The sequence below is a fragment of the Nansenia antarctica genome (genome assembly GCF_963989245.1).
Source record: "Nansenia antarctica genome assembly, chromosome: 2".
NCBI lineage: Eukaryota > Metazoa > Chordata > Actinopteri > Argentiniformes > Microstomatidae > Nansenia > Nansenia antarctica.
In genome coordinates this window covers 81,899,862-81,925,510 of record NC_137675.1, presented here as the reverse complement: position 1 = coordinate 81,925,510, position 25,649 = coordinate 81,899,862, and the positions used below count along the sequence as shown (strand labels likewise).

Below are 25,649 nucleotides of genomic sequence, written 5' to 3'. Positions count from 1 at the left end.
AATAACCAGAGAAATTCCTCATGCCACATATGAATATATTTCCTGGGACACTAGACTTATATCTATCCATAACGAATACATTTCAGATGGTTCTTGAAGAAGTGAAGGCCCAGTTTGAATTCACCATCATCCTTCTTCTGGTAACGGAAGTTAGAGTACAGCTTGTTTCCTGCCTTCTTGGGCTGATGTGCGATGTTGACATGACTACAGGTGGCCACCAGGAGGCTGCCCAGGCCATCCATGAAGAACTCTGAAACAGAGGGAGGGAGGGATGAGGAGAAAGAAGAAGGATGGATGAGTATACTGTAGCGATAATTCCCAACAACTGAATAATACCTGAAGCATTCGTAATGGGGTTAAAACAACAACTTGTTCACGGTCAACCAAAAAATATATATATTTAAAAGGGACAATCTGGGATTGCTATATCCATATATTAAAATGTTTAATTGATACTGCTCTTTGATTCCCAGATTGCCCCTTTCATAAAACCTTGGTGACTTTAAATAAACCGTTGGGAAGAGAGTGCAACTAAACTAGATGATTGTGTGGACCCCAGGAAGAGCAGCCCAGCTGTTGCTTAATAGATAATGAGGATAAACAAATAAAAATAATATATAGTAATATTCACCCGAGTGTGCCACTCTCTTCAGCAGGGGGTCGAAGCCAACTCTCCTTATAGCGTCTGTGCGACCCAGGAGGAAGTTGACCACCCCGTCGGTGAAAGAACATTGTGGGAAACCAGGAAGGCTTTGGTATTTGATCTTTGACTTCCTATTCAGACAGCCGCCATCTTCCCCGTCGCCTTCCTCGTAGACCAGGGAGAAGTGGAAGGTGTTGCCGGCCACAGACGCGCCCACCTGCTCACACACAGAGAGAGGTAACCGATTGAGTTGGTGAAAAGGTCAATGCTTGCAAGACAGACTGGGTTTGAATCCAGGTTTATTTTTGTCATGGTATTGTAGTAGAAACCATTGTTGACACTGTGTCTCATGTTTGTTAGTACAGACTAGTAAAGACCAGTAAAGACCGATTAAGACCAGTAGAGTCCAGTGAAGACCAGTAACACCAATCAAGACCAGTAGAGACCAATAAGGACAGATAAAGACCGGTAGAGACCAGTAAAGACCAGTAAAGGCTGTTAAAGACCTGTAGAGTCCAGTAGAGACCAGTAGAGTCCTGTAAAGACCAGGAGAGTCCAGTAAAGACCAGTAGAGTCCAGTAAAGACCAGTTCTTCTCACCACGTCCAGTTCAGGCATCGCCTCCATCACCTCCACCAGACTCTCGATCTTGGTCTGCGCTGTAAACAGGAAGTCATCATCCACCCACAGCAGGTACTTTGTGGTTACCTGGGAGACGCCCAGGGTCCTGCCAGCAAACCAGCCCTGAAGACAACAGCCAACCAGGAAACAGTTAATATAAATAGTTATTATTATAATGCTAATACTAATATTAATTTGTATTATTAGGGGACTAATACTACCTAATATTGTCCGAATGGGGGTGCGAAAGCAAGGGTTGAAATTGCCAACTTTGAAACGTTCCTAGTCCTGTGTCAATGCCATGTAATACCATGTAAGCATAGATCATATTACTAGTGAATTTTGGGTTAATATGAATGTGGATTCTGCCTATTTTTAATAGTAAATTAATAAGTGGAATTGACCTCAACCGTCATAGAGGTAGGCTGCAGGATTTGACTATGAGTCATCATTTCAACAGCTTCTATTCTATCCAGGTAAAGATACTGGCCTGTAAGGAAACTTTGCAGATGTTTCCAGCATGTATGAAATATGACACGTTTCATAAACACGGAAATGGATCATACAAAACTGGTCTGATGGGTGATAGTTCTGCACCGTTAGACAATGAGGACAGTGTTTTGAGTGCTGATGGAGTTGTTTGATTTGACGTGCAGTAACCACATGTTCACCAAATGTTCCAGCTTGGAATAAATCAAATGACATGCAAACATTTTATTTTGAGAAGACATGACATTATTTTGAATGCAGTGTTTGCTTTTGCAATAGATTTGTGGACTTTAGGGTTTTGTGTGTACGTTTTTGGATTTGTGTTAACAGTTAAGAGAAAATGCTTTGAGAAAATGTGTTTAAGCGATAGAGAAAAACTGTAAACAACAAACTACATTACTGTGGTTTGTACCTGTGCCGGGGGCATGATGTACTGCTCTATATTGGATCTGTTGACTTTCTGAGGCTTCAGGCTGTCGTCAGCGATGATGATCTTCATGACTGGGTAGAAGGTCCTGATGCTGCTGATGAGGCGTTGGAGCTCGCTGTACCGCAGGAACGTCTTGGTCACGATGGTCACCTGGGAGTTGACGTCTACCGGGACAGATTATCACTCTGGTTAGATGCTGTAGTGATGTCTACAGGGACAGATTATCACTCTGGTTAGACGCTGTAGTGATGTCTACAGGGACAGATTATCACTCTGGTTAGATGCTGTAGTGATGTCTACAGGGACAGATTATCACACTGGTTAGATGCTGTAGTGATGTCTACAGGGACAGATTATCACTCTGGTTAGATGCTGTAGTGACGTCTACAGGGACAGATTATCACTCTGGTTAGATGCTGTAGTGATGTCTACAGGGACAGATTATCACTCTGGTTAGACGCTGTAGTGACGTCTACAGGGACAGATTATCACACTGGTTAGACGCTGTAGTGATGTCTACAGGGACAGATTATCACTCTGGTTAGACGCTGTAGTGATGTCTACAGGCACAGATTATCACTCTGGTTAGATGCTGTAGTGATGTCTACAGGGACAGATTATCACTCTGGTTAGATGCTGTAGTGATGTCTACAGGGACAGATTATCACTCTGGTTAGATGCTGTAGTGATGTCTACAGGGACAGATTATCACTCTGGTTAGATGCTGTAGTGATGTCTACAGGGACAGATTATCACACTGGTTAGACGCTGTAGTGATGTCTACAGGGACAGATTATCACTCTGGTTAGACGCTGTAGTGATGTCAAACACATCACATTGGAAGGTGGAGATCCTTCCAATGTGATTTAAAGGTAGATATTTTGCCAATAGTTTGTTTTGTCCTCCCTTCAATCCTATCATGTGGTAACAGGTTACAATTAGGATACTAGGATACAGGTCTGTTGAAATTGTTGTTGTGACTGTCCAGGAACATTTTGTCTTAAATAAAACAAAACACATTTTGTTCACCAAAAAAAAGCTGCCAGTAATCCTATATTTGTGTTAATTTACTTAGCAAAAATTACTATTAACATTGCATACAGAGCTCTTGGTAAAAGCAGTCACACCAAGATACAAAGACTGAAACAAAATCAACATGTCTAGTACACACTGTGATGGAAAAAGACTGCATCAATAGTTTGCAAATTCAGCTAGGATACTGTAATTAAGTTCAGCTAAGATACTGTATTTAAGTTCAGCTAAGATACTGTATTTAAGCGGTCCATTTAGTGATATAGCCCGCTTAGGGGAGGGGGTGGCATCTACGTATGATTCAGAGTTCAGTGGGGCAGATGGGAGGAGGCGATACTATGGAGGCTCAGGCTGGGTGTTACATCCACATGTGTTCTTGTTGTGTTTCCTTCCACTTCTATGTTCTCCTCTGTCATTCTCCATCCAGGTGTTGTCAATTGGCCAATCATTCCCTCATTCATCATCCCACTCCTGTCCAATCAGAAGGCTGGCCATCATCCAATCAGAGGGCTGCCTGTCTGTTTAAATGTTCCTCATTGTGTCTCCTTGTTAGTTGACTGTTTGGTTGTGTTTTGTTTGTTAGTTTGTCAACTCTTAGTTTCTTAGGTTGTTTGTGTTATTTCGTGCGTATCTTTTCCATTTTCCATTTAGTTGTTTGTTTAGATGATTTAGTATTTGACTACAGTTTATTTTCTATTTGTATTGTCACACACTAGCCATAGGAAACAGGCGTAGGTGAGATACCCTTGGGTATACATTACATCACGTAGGCTCATCTATGTTAAATACATTAGGCAAAGGAGCGGCTGTCATTATGTAGAATTGTAATCACTGGTAGGGTCTCACTTTATTCTTTTGTTTCTTTGGGTTGACACCGCTCATAGTCTGCCTGTTGTCCTATGGCTTGTGTTTTTGTACACCACCATTTGTTTATTAAATCATTGCACTTTAGTTCGTTCGTGTTGTGCCTTTCTTTAGTTATTTTCCCTCCCACATCTACAAGTGGCAACTTACTTACACCCTTTATGTTACGGCTCCCCCCTACACCCCCTAGACGTAGAGCCATAAGATCTGGGGTTCGTAACACTGGGGCACATGGGGTTAAACATCAATGACACCTTGAGAATAATTGGGAAACATCTGACTGGAGAGTGTGATCATTGCTAACAGAAAGAGACAATTGAACATGTTTTTTGCTTTTGTTTTGCTTCCTTAGAGGGACAGGTCCTTGCGTACCGGGTGGCAAAGGTAACAGCCCCTTCTATCCACCAGTAAAACAATCTACCTTTTCCCATGTCATATAAAACAGGAATCGATGGTCGCTGGATGACTATGGGGAAGACTGCCTCGTGCTGTTCATATGTGAAGTGAGCTGGGGAGAGAGGAGAGGAGAGATGACAAGTCTAATCATGTACAGAAGGATATATTTTAAGTACATTCAAACAGGCCCCTTGTTTCTTTTTACATTTACATTCATTTAGCAGACGCTCTTATCCAGAGTGACTAAAACAACAAAGTGCATTTGTCTAGACTAGGAAGTGAAACAACTACATATCACAATCATCACCAGTATGACCTTCTATGACCTTCTGATGCCGGTAGCAGATTCATATACAGGTCCGGTATAACCCAGGTTCTAACCCAGATCTAACCTAGTTCTAACCTAGGTCTAACCTAGTTCTAGCCCAGTTCTAATCTTGATCTAACCTAGATTTAACCCAGATCTTACCCAGGACTATATAACCCACGTCTAACCTAGTTCTAACCCAGGTTTAACCCAGTTCTAACATAGTTCTAACCTAGGTCTTACCCAGGACTATACTAATTCTAACCCAGGTCTAACTCAGATCTAACCCAGTTCTAACCCAGGTCTTACCCAGGTCTCCAGTGTGTATGTGGTACACAGTGCTGGTGTAGGTGAGTCGTTCCAGGAGGTTGTTGAGGTCAGCGAGGCTGGGGGACTGGAGAGTGATCCGACCCTGACCCTGACCCTCCACCTGGCCAGGCTCAGGGGCCTCTACAGCCAGGACACCGCAGGACACACGAACACTCACCTGCAGGTACAGAACAGGGCTCACACCATAGACCGCTTATATTCCCTGGATGAGACCCACCATAGACATCTTATATTCCCTGGATGAGACCCACCATAGACATCTTATACTTCCTGGATGAGACCCACCATAGACAGTAATAGCGAAGCACTGTACTATAAGGGTCAATCATAGACATAATTTCAGTAAAAGCATTTATGTATCATTCATTCATTCAATGTATTTTCAGTATCCTTTGTTGAAAAACCTTTACTGAAAACAGGTTTTAAGATTCCGAACCATCACCAACTAACGTGTTGTTTTTACACCCGGTAGCGACGAAGACCCTTGAAGGCCCTTGAGTTTCCAACCAACCTGGTAATTTGTTGTTGTTGTTGTTGTTGTTGCATGCAGAGCTAAACCTGAAATGATGTTGAAAATAAAGTTACCTGAATAACAAGTTTATTCATTTCCTTTGAAGGAAATGCCATTGATAACTAGTTTAGGAAGTAACGATGACTAGTGGTGTGTGTGTGTGTGTGTGTGTGTGTGTGTGTGACCTGGTATGAGGCTCTTCTGGAGAGGGACCACAGTGAATCCCTGGATGGGGTACTGTAAAGGGGAGTTAGACGGAGCGAAGAGCAGCCTGTTCAGACTGGACTTGGTCCTACAAGAGACAGACATGGTATATTTGGTAGATTTTAATTCAAATATTTATACACACACACACACCATAATAAATGCCATCCTGCGCTCATAACAAGTCTCTACAGTTACACTCTAAATGCCATCTCTCCCACCTGAGGAGGTGTTTCCTGTACTCCTCTGCTCTCCGTTGGACGAGGTCCTCATACTGGCCTTTGGGAAGGTGATCTCTCAGTATGTACGAGCCTGCTGGACAGGAGCAAGGGGACGGTGGTGTGGAGCTGGTGGATGGCATGGCGCTGGAAATACACAGGAATGAGCTAAACAGCATGACATACAGTGCCCTACATAAGTATTGGAAAGAGTTTATTTTTAGATCTATACTCCAACAGTTTGGATTTGAAATCAAACAATTACTATGAGGTTAAAGTAAAAAAAAAAAAAGATCTGCGCAAGATTTATAATTATAGCATACCACCTCGTTTGTGAACCTTGGCCATGCCAAAACTCAGAGGCTAACCAACAGCTACTTCCCTCAGGCGATCAGGCTCATAAACAAGCCTACTGTAGACTATTGACATATATATATATATGTATACGGACTACCTAAACCACAGCCACTTTACTACTTGTCATGTAATGTGTAAATTGTACTAATACTCATGTAATGTGACGTAACAATAAAACTTGATGATATTATGTAATTACTGATTAATTATATTACTGCTGACAGTAGCATAATGAGCGTACAGAAATATCTTTTCAGCTCAACTACCAGCAAATGCCTCCAAATTCATTGGTAGGTGCTTCATCATACAGTAAGTATGATGTACAGAGGTAAAAGAAGACACAATGCTTCCTCTTTCCAGTACTTATGAAGGGCACTGTAGGTTTACCGTCACAGTATACAGTAGCTACTAAAGTAGTACTACGCTTTGCTCAATAACTCCTCTATATATGCATATATAAGAACTATACACTCTTTAAAGGAAACAGGTTCTAGAAACAAAATGAGATTTAATGACAGGGTTTTTCCACAGGGACAGGCAAATCCTTAGGATGGTAAGGATTATGTAAACACACTCATATTGACATTATCCACCTGAGACGATGAGTAACTGATGTGTCCTCCTCTGTCTTCCTTTGGGGGAACACCTGACTTGTGTAATACATCCAGTAGTACATAATCCCCAGTGGTGAGAGAAGACACAGGAGAAGGACCACCAGCCTGCTGCGTCGATCCATCTGTCAGGAACGAAAGCAATGCAACAGGTTTTAGGTAACTTCAATCGTAACGCTGTAGACTTTAGTCTGATACAGTGGCGGCTGGTGCTAAAATGTTTGGGTGGGGCACAGGTTATGGGGGCATGCTCCACGGGGAAGAATATCAACTTTAAAATCTGGATTTACAGTCAATTTTAGCATGAGAATAGCTCTACCCCCCTGTACAGACCTCGCCATCCCCTCTACCCCCCTGTACAGAGCTCTTCATCCCCTCTACCCCCCTGTACAGACCTCTTCATCCCCTCTACCCCCCTGTACAGACCTCTTCATCCCCTCTACCCACCTCTACAGACCTCTTCATCCCCTCTACCCACCTCTACAGACCTCTCCATCCCCTCTACCCACCTCTACAGACCTCCCCATCCCCTCTACCCCCCTGTACAGACCTCTTCATCCCCTCTACCCCCTGTACAGACCTCTCCATCCCCTCTACCCCCTGTACAGACCTCTCCATCCCCTCTACCCCCCTGTACAGACCTCTCCATCCCCTCTACCCCCTGTACAGACCTCTCCATCCCCTCTACCCCCTGTACAGACCTCTTCATCCCCTCTACCCTCCTCTACATACCTCTTCATCCCCTCTACCCTCCTCTACAGACCTCTTCATCCCCTCTACCCCCCTGTACAGACCTCTTCATCCCCTCTACCCCCCCTGTACAGACCTCTCCATCCCCTCTACCCTCCTCTACATACCTCTCCATCCCCTCTACCCTCCTCTACAGACCTCTCCATCCCCTCTACCCCCCTGTACAGACCTCTCCATCCCCTCTACCCTCCTCTACAGACCTCTCCATCCCCTCTACCCCCCTGTACAGACCTCTTCATCACCTCTACCCCCCTGTACAGACCTCTTCATCACCTCTACCCCCCCTGTACAGACCTCTTCATCACCTCTACCCCCCTGTACAGACCTCTTCATCACCTCTACCCCCCCTGTACAGACCTCTTCATCACCTCTACCCCCCCTGTACAGACCTCTTCATCACCTCTACCCCCCCTGTACAGACCTCTTCATCCCCTCTACCCTCCTCTACAGACCTCTCCATCCCCTCTACCCTCCTCTACAGACCTCTTCATCACCTCTACCCCCCCTCTACAGACCTCTTCATCCCCTCTACCCCCCCTGTACAGACCTCTTCATCACCTCTACCCCCCTGTACAGACCTCTTCATCACCTCTACCCCCCCTGTACAGACCTCTTCATCACCTCTACCCCCCCAGTTTTCTCTACAATTTCTACAATTTTCTCTCTACAGTTTCTACACGTCAACGTGTACCGAAACACTTGTTTCCAACGTGGTCCTACGTTTCTCCTACACCAAGACACATACAAAGAGCATAGAAACATACAAAGAGCATAGAAACATACAAAGAGCATAGAAGATACAATCAGAATACAGTCTGCCATTCCTTCTCCCAGCATCGATTTGGTTTTCCTATCATGACTGAAGGACAGATGATTCACTTACTTACACAAGTTTGACTTCGGTAATAGGTCCAGTTGCAATATCAAGTTGGGAACAAAAGATGCCTCCTTCTAATCCATTTGTTCCATTTGTTTACAAAGTCCGGTAGTGGAAAGCAGAACAACGCATTTGTTACTTCACATCCCGCTAGCCATGTTTTCTTCTCATACCAACCCCTCGTAAATCCTCGGTTATACGATTTTCCAATTTTCCCTGCCTTTGTATAAACTTGCTTTATAATTAAATTTGGTCTGGGTGGTCCTAATTCCTTTACTGTTAATTTCTCCTGGTTGCTACAACGGCTGAACGGTGTTTCTTTTAAAGATTCAACCGAGTTGTTCAGAACATTACTAGCCATGGTGAAGCAGGTGAACGAACGTGACGCCGGCTGTATGACATGACGTAAGCACGTACGATTCTTTGTGCATGTCCCAAAACCCCATAGACAAATGACCGAATGGCCTGAAGTTACCAAAATAGATTTTACATGCAAGTCTACGAGAACAGCCTAGTGCAATTTCGAGTAGACTGAAAGTTGCCCTGAAAGGGGCGGGACTTGAAGCTGATTGGAACATACTCCACAGAACACTAGCTGATTGGACTATGATATACTCCACAGAACACTAGCTGATTGGACTATGATATTCAGAAGCAACACTGTCTAGAAGTCATAGAAAAAAAATCTCTCTCTTCTCCCTTTGGTGGGGCATTGTCCAATTGCCCCTAATGAACCAGCCTCCCCTGGTCTGATACACAGTCTAAACACACAGTTTCTTTGCTCAACCCTTTATGTATTTAGCATTCTTCATTCATTCCTCATTAACCAGGCCTCTCTTGTAAACTAGATTGTATTTCAATAAATTGAATGAGTAATAAGTTAATGCTGTGGGATTGAGTCTGATATAATCATTCAGGGCAGTTTCTCTGTTACCTAACTTAAGACAACCGGCACACCGGCTTGCCTTCCTCTGCCCGGTGGCTGCAGGCTGTGCGCACGGAGAGGAACCCATTTGAAATAAGCACAGTGTTTTGTCATGGCTATAACTTCCCAACATGGACCAATGACTTTGTAGGCTACTCTACAGTTAGTGTTTTCACATACATTCTTTTGCACTGATTGATTTTGATTGTACCAGATCGATGATAGGCCTATTGGGTTGCAGCATCCTTTGCAGTTTAATATGGAGGACGAATCGTGAAATACAATACACACATCGAAATGCAATAGGCCTACATGTGTAGGCTATAGAAATGCAAATGGCAAAAATACGGAATATTTGTGCCAAAATGAAATCAATAAGGCCGTATTGTATTTCGAGATGTGTGCATTACATTTCGAGATGAGTGCATTGCATTTCCGATGCGAGTTTTGGCAAGATAGGCACATGATAACATTCTGGCTGGTTGGTTGGTTGGTTTATTTTGCGGCTGGGGGGGGAGTGGCTGTAAGAGAATTGTCGGCACAAATATTCCGTATTTTCGCATTTGCTTTTCGATACACATGTATTGCATTTCGATGTGTGTATTGCATTTTCGATGTGTGTATTCTATTTCATTGTGGCACAATTCGTCCTCCATAGTAGTGTAATGTGATTGCCTAGGGAAGCTCACCCAATTAGTAATTGGCTGCACCTGTAGCCTTGCCGGTGAACTCTGTCAGAGGCTGTGTTCGGAATAGCGTACTAGCATACTACTCATACTAGATATGACGTAGATTTGAGTAGGCGAGAGCGTTCACACTGTACAGTATGCGAGATTTGAGTATGCGAGAAATTTAGTATGCGAGCAATATTTCCAGGACAATTTAAGTGTATTACGACTGTACACTTCTGGAGTACTGATTCCCCAAAATGCATTTCGCGTCCAGGGTTGCCAGATGGGGCGGGTTACCGCCGAATGGGCTAATGGATTTTGAGGTTATAGAAAGTTTAGGCTGTAAATTGCAAATCCCATCTGGCAATCCTGTGCGCTTTCAGCCTCGTCAAACTGCGTCATACAAACTTGTCATACAGCTGTTGTTTACATTGTCCGATAGCCTGGGGACCGAAAGCTTGCAATAAACATAGTTTTTTGCACAGATTTGAGTGTGCAGATGCTGCTTTTTTGCACTCTATTTGATACTCTTCAGCTGCAGCACCCCAGCTAAGTCTGATCACGAATGAGCGGTGGTATTTTCACTATACTGGGAATTAACATGGTGAAATGCATTCTTAGACAAGGCTACGTCATGATTACAAATATGCCACTTGAAATGCATGAAATCCAAGTTTATTTGTGTCTTACACACATGTTCACCTAGTATTTGACTGCTTGTAGCCCAATCACGAATGATCCCAGCAGAGTAGCTTCAGATGGACAAGTTGGTTGTAGTTCTTGCTGCAGCAAGCCCACGATATGTTATTGCTCATATATATTTATTTTAGTCATGTTATTTTACCAACTGTTAAGACAACAATATAGTAAGCTAGTTACTTGAGCTAGCTAAAGATATTGCCCCCCCAAATCATTTTACAACTTGTTGTAATTATGTTACAATGTTTCTGTCGAACTCCGTAAGTAAGCAACATATGTAAGCAACGCAGGGTGCGTTCGTAAATTCGCTCTGAGAGCGCCGGAGCGCACACTGGGTTCAACGTCATAAAAGGACCAGATAATTTGATTGGACAAGAGTGCTGATCAAATTTCCAGGGCGAATTTACGAACGCAGCCGTAATGTAGCTAGGAACAGAAGACGAAAAAAACCGTCAGATCAGATATATAAACGGGTTATTTTGATAAACTGGACACATTTTGGGAATATATGTGGTTACTTTCTCGCCTGAAAACATATTAAAAATTCATAAAATGACATGTTAACACTTGTAAAGCCAAAATTACATCTTTTAGCCAATGGAGGTTTAAATCCCCCGCTCCCGGCGAAATGCATTCTGGGAGGCAGTATGCATACTGTGTAAACGGTCGGCTGGTTTTCGCATACTTATTATGAATTTAGTAGGCAGTATGCAGTATATACTCATTGAGTATGCTAGTATGCAGTATGCTAGTATACCATTCCGAACACAGCCTCTGTCAGAGACTCTGCAGGACATTTAAGTCAGAGCCGGGAGACAGGCAAGGAGAACGGGTGCGCTGCGGTCTGGGTGTCTCTCACCCACGTTACAGGACTCACACTCATCCCGGGGGGTGGCGTGTTCGTGTACCAGTTAGGGGCACCGGCACAGAAGAGCCAGTTAGACAGGGGGGTTTAGGGGTTTTTCAAGTTAGCAATTCAAGTGAGCAATTCAAATTCAAATGTCAGTAATTCAAAATCAGTTTCTAGTGGCACAGATCTCTGCCCATAGGGCTGTCCTAGACCAGGTCACTGAATACAAATACTACTAGGTATCTGGCTAGACAGCACCCTATCCTATTGTATCTCTTTTATCTTGTTTTTTATCTTTATATTTGATCTGTTAAGCACTTTGGGCGGCTCTTGTTGTTGGGCGGCTCTCGTGCGGCTCTTGTTGTTGTATAAATAAACGTTACTTACTTACTTACTATGCTTCTCACACCACATAAACAGGTTACAATCTAAGGTCAAATCTAAACTCGGTTTTCTGTATAGAATGCGTTCCACCTTCACTCACTCACTTCACTCACTCGCTAAAATAACTCTTGTCCAAATGACAATCCTTCCCATGTTAGACTATGGGGATGTCGTATACAGGACAGCATGCAAGGGCGCACTCCAAAAGCTGGATGTTCTCTACCACTCTGCTGTTCGGTTTACCACTAATGGCCCTTTCAAAACACACCACTGCACTCTATACTCATGTTAACTGGCCATCCCTGCACACCCGTCAGCCGTCACAATATCCACTGGCTCATGCTCATCTACAAAACCATCCTTGGTCTGTTCCCCCCCCTACCTGTGTCACTTGCTGCAAATTTCATCTGCTGCCCACAACACCCGGTCTACTCACCATATTCTCCTAGAAATTCCCAAAACAAACACTGCACAAGGTAAATCTTCTTTCAGGGCTGCTGCAGCCAATGACTGGAACAATTTACAGAAAACACTCAAACTGGACACTCCAACATTCCATTTCCAAATCAGCTTTGGACCACAAACAAGGGGTTAAACTCGTTTGCAAACTATGCAGTAAAAATGTGGAACGCCCTTCCTATAATCTTAAAGGAGTGCAAAACACTGCCCACCTTCAAAACCACTCTCAAAAAACATTTACAGGAGGCTGCAATCCGTAACTGGACCCTCTAAATCAAAAATCAGATTAAAAGACCCGAACTACCCACTGTACATACTTTGTGTTTTGTCCCCCGCCCCCACCTGTGGTGTATGTCCCCACCTGTCCTACCCGCTGTACATACCTTATGTTTTGTTGTATTGTTCTTCCCATGATGGATGTGTGTTTATCTTGTAGATAGTAATAGTTATTTGTCTGTATTATCTTGTAGATAGTACTAGCTTTTTTGTCTGTCTTACATGTAACGATGAATTGAGAATCAAGGACCCCAATTGAAATAAGCCAGTGGCTTTCTTGGGTTTTTATCCTGTTAGTTGACCTTGTATGTAATATGTACTTTCATGTACCTACTTCTGCAAATCTTCTAATAAAGTTTTCAATCAATCAAAAGCTTTTAAGGACTCTAGCATGGACATTCTCACTGACACATGCAACTGTTTTTCAACCCTCTAGTGGTTTTTCCAAACCTGTTTGGCTGCTTACTGTCTGTCCCATGCATGCCTGTTTGACTTCCTGTGTCTGTCCAAATTTGCATACTGTATATTGCTAATTCTTTAATGCTGTTAGTGTGCTTTCTGCTGTGCTTAATGTGTGCGGGTTTATGTGGATGTGTGACGCTGTCCCTTTAACTTGATGCTGTGACTGTAAGTGGAGGAGGTGTGATGTATGTATGTATGTATGTTTCTATCGTTTAACTGTGCTGGAAATGCTTGGATGTGTGCCGCTGCCTGTCGTGTGTTCAGCCCCTCCCCCCTCCCCCCAAGAGGCTTTTGTCTTTTGCCAGGCCGCCAATGCAAATAAGAATGAGTTCTTATTGGCCTGCCTGGTGAAATAAAGGTGAAATAAATAAAAATAAAATAACCTTTCAAAACTGGGAAACAAGTGTTTCCTCTCTTGCCATTGTAGTTATGCTCTAACTTCCCAATGTTCGTGTTTTCGCTTTGTTATTATGAGGTATTGTATGTGGATTGGAAAACAAAAGACATAAAGCACAATTTTATAATTGTTAAATTGAGTCTATATCACAACAACATGTGCAGGGTTCAGAATAGTTTTCGAAGCCACTTTGTGCATAGGCTATGTTTGAGTGTAGGCCTATACGAGTCGTTTATATTTTAATTGTCGTTAAATCGTTTCCTCTATCGATATCTATCTATCTCCGCTCTCCACTGGCAAGACGGCTGTCTGTGGCTGCAATTATGTCGTTAATTATCCAGGAAATACAATTAACCGCCTATACTCACAAACATTTTCTTTAAAGTCGTTGGAATTAATTTCAGTTCCCTAGTACAGTGTTAAACTAAACACAAAACATCATTCTGGTTCAATGCATTGCATTATTGTCTTGATATTCAAATGAGTCAAGACTAGGCTAAATCGAATTAGATTAATAAATATAAATTAAATGAAATTAAAACATAAATATCATAATTTACCTAAAGCATTAACCTGTTAAACTAACCTAAAAATATTGGTCCGGATGAGAAAAAACAACAGCGATAGAAAACTATTCTTCTTTTTTTTTTTTTTTTTTACCGATTTGCCTCCCACACAGGTGTATGCTCTCTAATACAATGCCAAACTGAACACAAAACACCACCATATTTTTGTCTTTCTAATTTAAATAACTTACTTAGCCTCGTCTTTTAGTTTTAATATCAATACAATAATGCATTACATCACGAGACAAATAGCCTATTGTTTTAAAGTTCCAAAACGATACAAGCTGGATATATAGCCAAAGGTGACATTTCAAGACTCAATATCATGAAAAAACAAGCTGATTCTCACAATCATCATATCAATTTACCTTTTCAAATATCATGATTTAACTAAACTGCATGTGAGAGGTATTACCTGTGGCCGCCTGCGATGAAAAACGTTTGAATGAAAAAGGAATGAGCGCAGATGGAAAATCCAGGGCGTTCGCGTTACGCCTTTGCAGGTGGGTGTTTTTAACACTCGGTATTCCCCCCATCTTTTCAGGATTAATACATAATTGTATCCAAAAGCATGGGATAAATTCATGAATTGCAAAATAAAAATATCTGAACAATATATAAATATGTTTAAATTCCAAGTGTTTTGCCTCAACTACAGCAGGCTACAGTAAGGTCACTGAATCAGTAGCTTTACTACAGTATATTGAGCAGCCCATGTCTGTCAACTGCCAAAGATAAACTTTACTTTTTTGTGGTACTCTGAAAACTTACCGGAGCTTGTAGTGCTTATTTTATTAATTTCAAAGGATACCGTTTATTTTGAAAACCGTAAATTGGCCAAAAGGTCCGTTTTCTTCTTTGCACCCTATTAAGATGTTTTTAACATCTTTTATATGGCCTAAATGCTAGGTATATATACTGATCATAAGATAATCATCTTTTTCAACTCTAGTGGCAAATTATTTTGACAATCACAAGGCTTGACTCGGTGTGATATGAAATGCAGTAAGCAAGAGTTCTATCTCCGTTTAGGGTCGTTCAGAGATATTGAGCGTCAACGTTTTTACATTCCATTATGTTTTGTGAGATGGAACCTTTGTATTTTATGAATTACTAACTAAAAAATGTCAACATTTAAAAAATAACACCACACACAGGCATTAATAAACACCTAATGGATCAGATTATGTAAAAAACAAAAATTTGACAAAAATGGAGATAGAACCTTATAATTCTAACATCACGATTTGCTACACTGAGCTGGCTTTTTTTCATTTGCTTCACTGAGCAGCCTGTATAGTGATACTATATATATATATGTGTATGTTTGTGTGACTAATACATAGCAAACCCCACACTTATGCATACACAATCTATTCTTTAACCTCTCCTCGGGGACCCACAGCCGCTCCACATATTTGATCTGTTCCACGACCAGCACACCTGATTCAACTAATCAAGTACAAACCATCAGGTGGTGGAACAGATCAAATATGTGGAGCGGCTGGGGGTCCCCGAGGAGAGGTTTGAGAACCTCTGCTTTAGATCTCAATACAAAACATTATAAAAAGACAAAAGAAAATATGTGACACCAATGTGTCCATGTCTAGCCCATGGATGTGATGGTTATTATTTTTATGACCAAGAGGAGGATCCAGGGTCTCCATGTCAGGGAAAAGCAGGAAAAGCGGGAAAAGCGGGTGTCCCAGGAGACGCAGTGCTGGGGGTAGTGGATGTCTCAGGAGGAGCAGTTAAGGTGTAACCTGAAGAGATGGGTCTTCAGTCTCTGACGGAAGATGGGTGACTCTGCAGTTCTGACAGCCGTGGGAAGCTCAATACACCAGCGGGGGGCCAGTGTAGTTCTTCTCCTTCACATGAATGCAGGGCTGGACTGGGACAAACATTAGGCCCTGCCATGTGGCTCAGACCGGCCCAACACAATCGGTCCGACACCGCCGATCAACATGCTGGCAGTCTGTTGAATATACCATTTGTAAAACCCCCTATAGAGCGGAGTAAGTGACATGGACAGCAAGTATACCAATGCAAGTGTGAACCAGTGTACTCACTCACTGTACTCCACGGTGATGAGACATGGCTGCTGTGCTGAGCAAACAATACCCATACTCAATACTGTTAAGTAGTTGTATAACAAAAAGCTCGGCAGTCATAGGAATAATTACAATTATTTATTAAAATTTTAAATACAAACAATATCAAATATCACTCAATATAACACCACTGTAAAAAAAGTGCAGACAATGCAATAGGGAAGAGAGAGAAAGACACACACACACACACACACACACACACACACACACACACACACACACACACACACACACACACAAGAGAAATGTGAGACATGGTACAGCAACACATGTAAAAGATGGCTATAGCTGAAAAGATTGGATACTCACCCATGTGTGAAACTCCCCCATTCTAACTGTAAGCCTTTCCTTGTATCTTTCACTACTCCATCGTATCTCTTGAGCTTTAGCATAGATGGCTTGGTCAAAGACTAGAGCTATCTCCTGAAGTTCTAATTTGTCTGCAATTTCTGTCGACCTCTTAAGGATGGTTTCTACAGTTCCCAGTTCTGTAGGACTTGCATCAATCACTGGAAGGTACCCAGTGTTTGTTGGTGTTGGAACTGGACCTCCGTGAATGAGTGTGTTAAAACCAGTCCATCCAGGAAGGACTTTGCCATGGACTGCAGTCTTCATTAAGAAGTAGGCACTGTCTGAGGTTTGTGCTGCTTTCCTGGTAAGCATGTGGTTATCTAAATCTAGATTAACATCTTTTCCAAAAAGTTGTGGGCCTCTCCGCTTTCCTCTGGTGTACGTCTCAAGATTAGTCGGGGGTGGATCAAGAGACCTCTTCCTTGTTTTAAGTAGATACTGATGATCAGGAGTAGGGGTAGGTGCAACACATGGAATCATTTTTTAAATAATTATGCCATTAGTGTTGTGTGTAGTCCCCTTGCCAGATAGTGTTTCCTCTCCAAAATCATTATTGTCCCAAACCAGAGTTGCTTGCAGCTTTACTTGGATGTTTTGAGGGATGTATGTGACACCTCTTTGTAACTGTAGCTGTGCTAAAGCTGTGTCGTGTTCTAACACCTGAGAATTTGAGGAACAATGACCAAGACCATTCAATACACTGATCAGCTGAGCTGATCCTGTCATGTGTCTAACGGCCATGGCTAACGAACAATGTTTGGGCATGAGCCATCTCCCTTTCATTGTTAGGTTCATGACATCCTGGCAAGTAGATATAACCTTCTGAGTCGCCTCTTCACTTATATTCACTCTTTTGTCATCAGTAGAGGGAGGGATCGGTTGACATGCCTGTGGTCCAGGCCATGAAATTGAAGACCTTATTTGAGATTTGAGGCAGCTGACAGAGTCTGTTGTTGTGCTGTTGGTGGCCAGGTGAGTTTGGGGTTTCTTTTGCATGCATCCACTATCACATCTTTCAGTGTCATGGCTGCATGGAACAACAGTCTTGTCTGATTTGTGTCATCTGTTTCAGTTTTTGTGTCGTTGTTTGTGCTGTCTTCATCTGATGATGATGATGATGATGATGATGATCCAGCTGTGGCAACTTCATCTTGGACTACATGTGGTGTCACATTTTTCTTTAGGTACATAAATTGTGTGTAGTTGCGGTAACATCGGAAATGGTACATTGCCTCTGAGGCAACAAGATCCATCCCGCCTATTTGGATGAGCAGATTTTCATCTTCACGTGCCTTCAGCAAGCAGCTTACCAGCTGTCAGTGTTTCACACAGTTGAAGATTCTCCTTGACTCTCTTCCGGCTGTGGTGAAGTGTGAAATATTTGTCCCGTCTGCATATTATGCACTGGGCGGGAAGAACATGTGGTTTTTTATTTAGGCTGAACGTAGTGGTAGTCTTTGAGCGGAGAAGTCTAGGCTTTGGTGGTGTATCATTTTCAGTTTGACCTTCTGCTTCTACTACATTGTAAGGGGGGGGGGGGGGAAGGGAGAGAGAGAGAGAGAGAGAGAGAGAGAGAGAGAGAGAGAGAGAGAGAGAGGCATATGATACTCTATGCATTGTAATAGTAATGCTTCCAAAGTTATAGCCTAGTTTATTTACAACTCTCCTAATCTGTTTCCCCAGGTAACCCCAGATGCTCAGCCCTAGACTGCACTGCACATCTTCTGGACCTGACCTGACAGGGCTGACCCTGACCCATTGATACCTTGTTCATATCTTGTTCATGTCATATCTTAGCTTGTTTATATCATATTGTTAATAATGTTCATGTCATATCTTAGCTTGTTTATATCATATTGTTAATAATGTTCATGTCATATCATGTCATATTAATCTTAGCTTGTTTATATCATATTGTTCTTATAAATAACTTATATTGCTATAAAACACACCTGCAGTCTCCTGTACTGATTTTTCCCTTCTCTTGCGGGCTCTTTCAATGTTTCGTATGTTGGCATACTGCATAGCATTGTCTATGCCTATGGTAGCCAATATTAGCTGGCACATCTGGAATGTAACTGTCTACTACTAGGTTATATTTTTTTACAGCCCTTCCTGCAATTTGGCTTTCTGCAGTGTGAAGATTCACCCACTGTAGAGAACAATGTACAAATTTGGTCCAACTTGCATCTGAAAATGCTATAATATTGTCTGTTGGGTTTGTTAAATGCATACAACACTCCATCATTCATCACATCTCGTTATTTTCCCGCGGATGCTAGGGTTAACATCCAGCCAGTGTTTACATTTCGGGGTCCTAATGAAGCCGTACTCGAATTCTGATTGGTTTATCAACTAGAGCGACCAGCGATGTCCCTGAGCAGACAGATGATTAAAAAATAAGTTTGTGAAAATCTCCGACATAAATACAGCTGCCAACAAATTGTTATAGACTTAAGAGAATTACTTAATATCGTATGTAAGAGATCGTTTACTCTGTAGATGGAAAAAGATCAACTTCGCGATAAACGCGTTCGGCCCACCACCTAGGGTGGGAGGGGTCAGAGATAATTTTATGTGCTCTATTTGTGGTGCGTTTGAGATACAGTGATTCAACTGATGGGAGAGGGGTGCCGATGATCTTGGATGATTTCCTTACTATTTGCTGTAGTTTCTTTTTTGATTTACTGTCCGAGCTGCCGTACCAAACTGTGATAGATGAGGTGAGTATGCTCTCAATGATGGCGGTGTAGAACTGAAGGAGGAGTTTTTGTTTTACTTTGAATTTTTTGAGCTGTCTAAGAAAGAATAGTCGTTGGTGGGCTTTTTTTGTGATGAAGTCTGTGTTGGTGTTCCATTTGAGGGAGTTGCTGATGTGAGTGCCAAGGAATTTGAAGGAGTCCGTTATGGTTATGGGTTCTCCAAGGATGTTGATGTTTTTTTTGGGGGGGGGGCTGTGCCTGAAGTCTACGATGATTTCTTGTGTTTTTGATGAGTTGAGCTGGAGGTTGTTGTTGAGGCACCAAGTGACTGCTTGGGCTATCTGCTCGCGGTAATGGTCTTCATTATTATTTGTTATGAGTCCGATTATGGTAGTGTCATCCGCATATTTCATAAAGGTGACTGAGCTGTGGAGAGATATCAGGTGGTTGGTGTAGAGGGAGAAGAGCCAGGGTGAGAGGACGCAGCCCTGGGCGGCGCCTGTGCTGAGGGTCAGGGGTCGAGATTAAAGGCTGTTCATCTTGACCCACTGTCGTCTTTTCCACAGGAAGCTCCGTATCCAGTGGCAGATGCAGGGGTCAATGTTCATGACCACCAGTTTGTTGAAGAGATTGACCGGGTCTATTGTATTGAAGGCTGAGCTAAAGTCAATGAATAGGATGCGGGCGTAGGTGTTGGGTGATTCCAGATGTAGTGTGTGATGGAGGGATAGATTGACAGCATCCTCAACAGATCTGTTGGCACGATAGGCAAATTGATAAGTGTCCATCAGGGGGGTGGTGTGGGTTTTTAGGTAGGAGAGGACGATGCGCTCATACGCCTTCATGGCCACAGATGTCAGAGCGATTGGCCTGTAGTCGTTGAGGCTGGAGATCTTGGTTGATTTTGGTACAGGGATTATGATGGAGTCTTTGAAGCACTGAGGAACTGTGCATTGGCGGAGGGAGGTGTTGAAAATTATTGTGAAGATTGGAGCCAGTTGTTCAGCACAGACATTCAGGACAGCAGAACTGATCCTGTCTGGGCCTGCTGCTTTCCTTTTGTTCGTTTTACGGAACACGGCCCTCACCTCTGCCTCCTGGATGTGAAATGGGGGGGGTGGGGGGGGGAGTAGGATGGAATTGGGGACATTTCAAACCTCCCATAGAACTCATTGGGCCGGTTTCACAGACAAGGCTTAAGCCTAATCCTAGACTAAAAAACATCTTCAATGGAGATTTTACATTGAAAGTGTGATTTAGTCCAGGACTAGGCTTAAGCCTTGTCTCTGAAACCGGCCCATTGAGTTTGTCCGGGAGGTCAGTGTTAATGTCAGATGTAGGGGGGGGACTTTTGTTGTAGTTGGTCATGGATTTTATTTTTTTCCAGATTGTTCTAGTGTCGCTTGATGCAATCTGCTGTTCCAGTTTTGTGGCATAATTTGATTTGGCTTTCCTGATTGCAGACCTGAGTTCATATTTGGCAGTTTTATATTGATCACAGTCTCCACTAATAAAACCTGAGTTCTTTTCCTTGCGTAGAAGTTGAATGCACATGCACATCCTGCCCCACCTGGACCTCACGGTATATTGTGACATATTATCTTTCAGTCTTACACAACATTATGAGGGCCTAGTATTTACATGGAACAAGTTGTAATACTGACTACTTATTACTCACGATGACGACAGACAGCAGACAACAACCTGGGTGTTCTCAGCATTGAAGCTAAAAGACCTAAGTCGATTGACATGGACAATGTTATCAAACTTTTTGCCAGCCATCACAAAAAAAAAAGTTTACATATACTGTTACGATACTATTAAAGTTCAAAGAGTACATGTGTGTTGGATCCAGGTGGGGTGTAGTTCAAAGTAAGGAGATGGGGCGTGAGTAAAATAAAGGTGGAGCAGTAAGGCTCGGCAAGGTGGGCAACTAATAACTGAACTAATATTTGCTGCAGACGACAAAAAAGAAGTTGAGCAATCAGGCTCCAAGTGTAAATACAATGACTAAAGAAAACGTCAAAGGTACCTGATACATACTTTACTTTTATTTATTTGTATAGCACTTATTAAGACAGCAGTCACAAAGTGCTTCACAGTACATTTGGTAGAATATTGCATAACACAGCAAATAAACAGCCAGCGTAATTCATAAAAAAAGTAAACAAGCATTTCACACAAGCAATAAAACAAATGATCAAATGATCAAATTAACGAATGATCAAATTATCAAATCAATGCAAATATCAGAAGTAAAAAGATAAAACAACTTATAAAAATGCCATCCTATATAAGTGGGGTTTTAAACGTTTTTTAAAAAGTGGTACAGACCCAGTTAACCTGACAGTGAGGGGGAGGCGATTCCATAATGTTGGAGCTACAACAGTAAAAGCACGGCCACCCTTTGTTTTGAGCCTGTACCGTGGGACAATTAAAAGCCGTTGGTCAGACGATCTAAGAGACCTAGGCGCAATGTATTGTATTAAAAGATCGGAGATATAGGAGGGTGCCATGCCATGGCAACCCAGTTGGCCATGGAGGGCCTTAAAGGTGATCAGGAGGATCTTGAATTGGCTTCCCGTACGTTTTATAATACAATGTAAGCATGGGCGTCACCACCATATATTTGGGGGGGGACGTGTCCCCCCCACCTTTGAAACAAGGTCGTTTGGACCCCCCCACATTTGCCATCAAAAATATGTTGCATGACTGGTCAGCGTTATTTTCATTGCTTCACAATCAAATCCGTTCCACTTTATGAGTAGGGGATTGCCCATATCCAGAAATCCACTCCGCGTTTTACTTCTGTTTTTAACACGGCAGCAGCAGCAGCATCGGACACGCACGCAGATTCAAAACATTCAGACTGAGGCAAGACGATATTTAGATCATCCACCAAGATGGATATAAGGATTTTTTTTTTCTAAGAAGAGAAAAGTAAGTCAAAGTCATCCAAGTTTTCCCGTGAGTGGCCAAACAGCAACATTGCGTTCTCCCAAGGTCAAACACAGCCAGCTTTTCTGATAAGAATGTTAGCACCTTATGAGACATTCTCTGTATTAGCAATAGAATTAGCATAGCCTACTAGCAACCAAATACGAGCTAGATCAGCTATATGGCACTAGCAGTTTTGTTAGGCATTACTAGTGCGGTTAGACATGTTTAAATGCAGAACAGACACAGGCGAAATGTCATCAAAAGCACAGAATGGCGACAAACACCTCACAGTGCTTACCTGTCCTGTCATTATTGCATCTCCTGCCCGTGTTCATTGCCCTGAGCATTTGCACTATTTAATTTGGCCATTGCACCCACCCAAAGAATCAATTTTGCATCTGATTGCTTGAGCTAGGGTTAAAAAAGAAGAAGAAAACACCTGTTCCATTTATTTTTCTATTTCTAAAATGCTTGTGATTGTATTTTTTGTATTGATGATTGTATTTCTATGTCAAATGTTCTATTAGAGAAAAACAATATGAACAAGTGCTCAATGCTCAAAGGCGCTTGAACATGTGGCTGTTTGCCACATCCACCAAGAGCATCTTGACAAACTTGACTTAAAGAAGATTTGCCAGTCATTTGTGTCTGCAAATGACAAAAGAGGTCACACTTTTGGAGCCTTTGTATGATGTCTTATGTTCTAATTGTAGAAATCCTGCTGTATGCATAGTACAGATAATAGAGGAGAAATATGATTATAGGAGGAGATATGGAACATTTAATGAAAGGACAAAAAAGGGGAATCTTTGAAATTTTGGGGAAAGAATGGAGTAAAAGCAAGTCTTTAACAGGTTGTATTGAGTTACCTCATTCTTTTCTAATTCACTCTTTGATTCTTTTTGAATCTTCATATTTAATAAAGTACCTAAAAAGTGCCAAGTGTCAGTGTCAGGCCTCTGTGAGTTAAACCAAAACATAATAGTAGTCAGTAATTGCAGACCATGCCATGCTCCAAGGAAAAACAAAGAAAGAGGGAGATTATTTTGGGTGTAAAACGCACCAGAATGCAGGAAATTGAATCTACTATTTAAAAAATTTCGGGGGGAGGACCCCCAGACCCCCCGAAAAATAAGTGTCCCCCCCACATTCAAAAAGCTGCTGACGCCCATGAATGTAAGTGTAATACATGAACAGCCAGTATTCTTAACCTTCCTCTTCTGTTGACGGTCAAATCTAACCGAATGACTTTGTTTGTAATCATAAATATTGTGTTTTTCATCCCATTGCCTCAAGACCTTATGTTATCCTCCACCCTAGGCCCCTGAGCATATACACTTGATTGCATTGAATTGCATTGCATTTTGGGGGATTTATTGAACCGTGTCACACCTATGATGTTTCCGGGCAGAATTGACCGCCATAGGAAATTAATGGGTAATAATAAAATAGAAAAATCTATAAATCAATACATCCCATACAACAATGGAACGGGAAGAATCTCAGCTACAACACTAACTAAATCATTTCCATCTCCAGTACACACAGCCTACATGGCAGGCATTTTTTTTTATAATATACAGTAATGTACAGTAAACACTATCTTTGAACTTGCTGCAAAATTATAATATGAAATTAACCCCTGGTGTCATTATGTCTGCCACCCCTTGATTCTACTTGCTTTGACTGTTCAAATGAGATGTCAACCATCAACATTGGATAAGGGGTTCTAGAGATATCACTGTGCAAAACACACCGGTCAATTTTGACCGAAAGTAGCACAGTTGGAAAATGAAACAAACAGAAGAGGAAGGTTAAAGGCTTCCAAGGGTTCTCAAACACATAACACGAGTGATCGACTGACAAGGGAACAGGGAAATGGGACACACCTAAATAGCCACATACGAACATACAACAGGTGACAACCATTAGTAATTAGTCCCGGATCATAATACTCAATTTCGCCAGTAGGAGGCATCAGTCGTCAGTCAAGACTCCCCTAACAATAGGCTAGGTGCACGATCTCACTACTTCCTGAAAGGCAACTGGTATGAACATATCCTGTCTCACTCTATTGGTTTAATTGATTAATCAGCTGTGCGGTAAACCGTTGGAACACACAGTGCACAGCTGATTAATCAATTAAAGGCCCAAACCCTTAAAATATTTAAATCTAAGCTAAAAACCTTCATGTTTTGCACCAGTTATGATTAAACACAAACACTTCTATCAATGTATTTTTTCCATTAACTAGTGAAAAGTAGCCGGGGACGCCTCCCGTCTGGACCACACAGGAGAGGGCATCACTCAGCCCCGCGCCGCCTCACAACACACACACACACACACACACACACACACACACACACACACAGACAAGCACACACACACACACACACACACACACACACACACACACACACACACACACACACACACAGACAGACAGACAGACACAAGCACACACACATGCACACACAGACAGACAGACAGACACACACACACACACACACACACACACACACACACACAGACAGACAGACAGACACAGACAGACAGACAGACACACTCACACACACACACTCCGCCGCCCGGAGACGTCGATGGCACCTGGCTTGGCACTGGCCAGTCTGGTGTAAACCACTCAGAGCTCCTGAGTTAATGTTAATGTTAATGGACTACCAGTGTGAATATTTGTTATATAGTTTAATAAATCTCTTCTTTGATTTTGAAACAGTGTAGCATGGCCTTAATTTGTTATTATTACAGTACATTTTTGTGTTCGCAGCAATGGCAATATGTTTTATTTGGTTGGTAGATCTTGTTGAGCTGGTAATTTGAAAAGTAGCTCACAAGCCTAAAAAGTGTGAGCACCCCTGCACTAGAAGAATGGTGCTGTAGAACTGTATGGAGTGAAAGCATAGAATGATTTGCTTACAGCCCTCATAGTTGCTAGACAAGAAGCGTTGGAATTTCGAATGCATCAATGAATGCCTCAAATGAATCATGCTTACATGAAGTGATTGCCAAGCCCTCCAGGTACTGTACTATAAGAAAAAATATCCACAAAAATTGAAAGTAAAGATTATACTGTAGGGATATTCATAGATCTAAAGAAAGCATTTGATACTATTGATCATAGATTATGAATAAGAAAACTTGATAGATATGGAATTAGAGGGATAGCAAATTTATGGATTAGAAACTATCTTGATAATAG

The 25,649-nt window shown here is 42.1% G+C and overlaps 1 protein-coding gene across 1 annotated transcript; it reads right to left on the bottom strand.

Annotated features, from left to right (window-relative positions):
* Positions 1–62: 62 nt before the first annotated feature.
* On the bottom strand, positions 63–21,533 carry LOC308150735 (beta-1,4 N-acetylgalactosaminyltransferase 2-like; the record flags this gene model as incomplete). The annotated part of the gene is made up of 10 exons (XM_080523535.1): positions 63–250; positions 632–860; positions 1,243–1,386; positions 2,165–2,346; positions 4,500–4,586; positions 5,091–5,268; positions 5,836–5,914; positions 6,048–6,191; positions 20,042–20,589; positions 21,525–21,533. The coding sequence occupies 10 exons, from the start codon at positions 21,531–21,533 to the stop codon at positions 63–65; spliced, it is 1,788 nt and encodes a 595-aa protein (XP_080379661.1).
* Between the last annotated feature and the right edge of the window lie 4,116 nt (positions 21,534–25,649).